The sequence below is a fragment of the Contarinia nasturtii genome, unplaced genomic scaffold (genome assembly GCF_009176525.2).
Source record: "Contarinia nasturtii isolate CC-2019 unplaced genomic scaffold, AAFC_CNas_1.1 Cnas_scaffold_6096, whole genome shotgun sequence".
Lineage (NCBI taxonomy): Eukaryota > Metazoa > Arthropoda > Insecta > Diptera > Cecidomyiidae > Contarinia > Contarinia nasturtii.
The window spans coordinates 700-3,282 of record NW_022203354.1 but is presented as its reverse complement, the minus strand read 5'-3'; the positions used below and the strand labels follow the sequence as shown (position 1 = coordinate 3,282).

General features: G+C 31.9%; 1 protein-coding gene across 1 annotated transcript; it reads left to right on the top strand.

The window, feature by feature from the left end:
- The first annotated feature begins 558 nt into the window (after positions 1-558).
- On the top strand, positions 559-1,919 carry LOC116351703. Its single transcript, XM_031783837.1, has 4 exons — positions 559-782; positions 876-1,073; positions 1,168-1,308; positions 1,675-1,919. Exons 1-4 carry the CDS (start codon positions 707-709, stop codon positions 1,821-1,823), a joined length of 564 nt encoding a protein of 187 aa, XP_031639697.1. The 5' UTR covers positions 559-706; the 3' UTR covers positions 1,824-1,919.
- Positions 1,920-2,583: the final 664 nt, after the last annotated feature.

Genomic DNA, 2,583 nt, shown 5'->3' with positions numbered 1-2,583 from the left:
ACTCAACACCTTTTGGTGAACAGCAACTATCAACAGCACATGGTCAGTTTGTGGTAATGTGTGTTTGTGAAAGCGTCAAAAATATTTCATTTAATGTATGGAATGATTTACCGCGATGATATAAATTCGATATTTGAAATGAAGTAAAAAGTGACCAAAATCGTGAAGAGAAATTTCATTTTGGACATTCGTTCAAATAACAACTCAACTAAATTTTTTCCAAATAGATAGTTCATTTTATCGAATTAGGTTCGGCAGTGCTATAGGTACTTGAACGCATGAAGTTTGGTTTCAATTACTAATCCTCCCGTTTCATTATCACTACATTCAATGAAAAAGAAATATTTCAATTAATAACACTTTATTAAGAATTCGGAACTATACTTACGTTTTGTTTAATTTTTAGTTTATCTTTGGAACCATAAGAATTGGATCAATAATCTAATTTGATTTCATTTTTTTCCAATTGAATATTGAGAATATCGTGTGGTGCAACCACTTTACACAAACTGACATTCAATTTGACAGTACTTGTCATTCAATTGACATTCCACTGGAACGTTTTCAGCTATTTTGACGTTTCTGGAGATAAACTTCGCACAATTAACACGTAATGTTTACCGTGATTTTTTTATACTTTAAAAACAATTTAGTATTTTATTAATTTATTTTTTCATGTCTCTAATGAGATAAATGTGAAAGCAATATGGAAATCGTGTTGAACGTATTTTTAATTTGTTACTTTCTTCTGTACACTGAGTCGGCTATGAGCTCTGAATTCGGTAAGCCATTGATGTCAACATTTCAAGTGGCATAAATGATAAAAAAAATTTTTTTTTCAAATAACTAAAATTGAACTTTATCCCCAATTGTAGCACCTGGTGGTTGTACTTACCGAAGCAATTATGACTATTTGAATAGGGAATACTTCAATTTGAAAGATGTCCAAGCGATTGATGAAGAAAATACCCATTATCTCGCCAATATGGTTCTCTATGCGATTGGCGAAGAAGTATTTGTAACATTCAGTCCAACGCCAAAACTATGGCAGGGAGCTCCAGTCTACGAAATTGGTAAGTATGGTCGACAATAGTTTTTTTTTACCTTTAATGCATAAAATGTTATTTTTTCGATCGATGAAATTTGTTTGGTTTCCATTATTGACAGGACTTGGATTGGGTGAAAATCGAAACCTAAATTTCTATTCATTTTTCGATAGTAATGATGGTAAAATTGAGCATTCCAAATCGAAGGGTACGATTTTGACGCCGGGTCAGCCGAATAAAATTCATGTCACAATCACTACAAGTAAGTCAGCAACGGTGTTCAAAATGAGCCTGTAAAATTGTGTTGACTTTTGGGAATTTTTGTTGGTCAATTCAGTGTAATCTGAAATTTATGGATATTTTCACAAAATCGATTGCCGAACCACTTTGGGAAACTACTGCAATCAATATCCACTGTGGAATTTTGTATATTGATTGTATTAATTCCTCAAAGCAGTTTATCTGTAATCGAGTGTCTAAATAAGAAAAACGTCAGATTATGAAATTCCAATCAATATTACGGAATTTCCAAAAAATAAAAAAAAAATTTTACTAGCCTAGTTCAAATTGTTCCATTCTTAATGGGCGACAAATAAATAATAATTGCTATTCTTTTTATTCAATTTAGTGGGAGACGTTCATGTATTTATAAACGATTTCTACGAATATTCAACGACAATATTTGACGGCATTGATAGGGATATAAAATACGTATCAATGACGGGATGGAAACACCGAGTTGATTTTTATTTTAATTGTACCAAGCCTGAATGGTAATCATTCTTCGAACAGTATTCCTAACCACATAGGGAGAACATTTTGTAAATAATTTGATTAAAATTAAAAATCAAAGCACAAATCCTTTAAATTATATTCGATTGATGACTGTATTTTTGGATTAATTCTGAACGTATTCCAGCACGTTATGCTAAACTCTTTAGGGTGTAATCATATTTGCGATTTTCAATGATATTTATATGACTTAAGGACAATCTGACTGCGATGACGTGCAACGTCAAATCGAGTGATTTTGGACTAATGAAGCAAACATTTTTGACCGAAAATTATTACAAGAAACATACATTCGATATGGCTATTCGCAATATCTACAAGTAGACAGTTACAAATTTAGTTTCTTTAATTTGTCGCTGTGTTTTTTCGGCATCTTCGGTAGTTGTAATTAATTTTGAGTCATGTTTCACTACACATCGGTATTTTTCGGTACCTTTGATCATTTTTTAATTTTCATTATTTCGGAAACTTTGGCATTGTCTAAAAACTCTCGTTGCCCATAAAACCAACTGAAATGAAGTAGTTTATAGCTTTCTTGGATTGAATAATTTAAACTGTTCATATCAGCTGAGTCTGACAGACGCGAGGTGATCAATTCATTTGATGACCTTTATTTATTTATTCACCGTCAGTTCACAGACCGGTACATTTAACCGTAAGTTATATTGGCAATTTCGTGCTATATGTTCGTTTACCTTATTGGATTATTGGACAAGTTCGTTTACCTTACATGTACAAAGAGAAA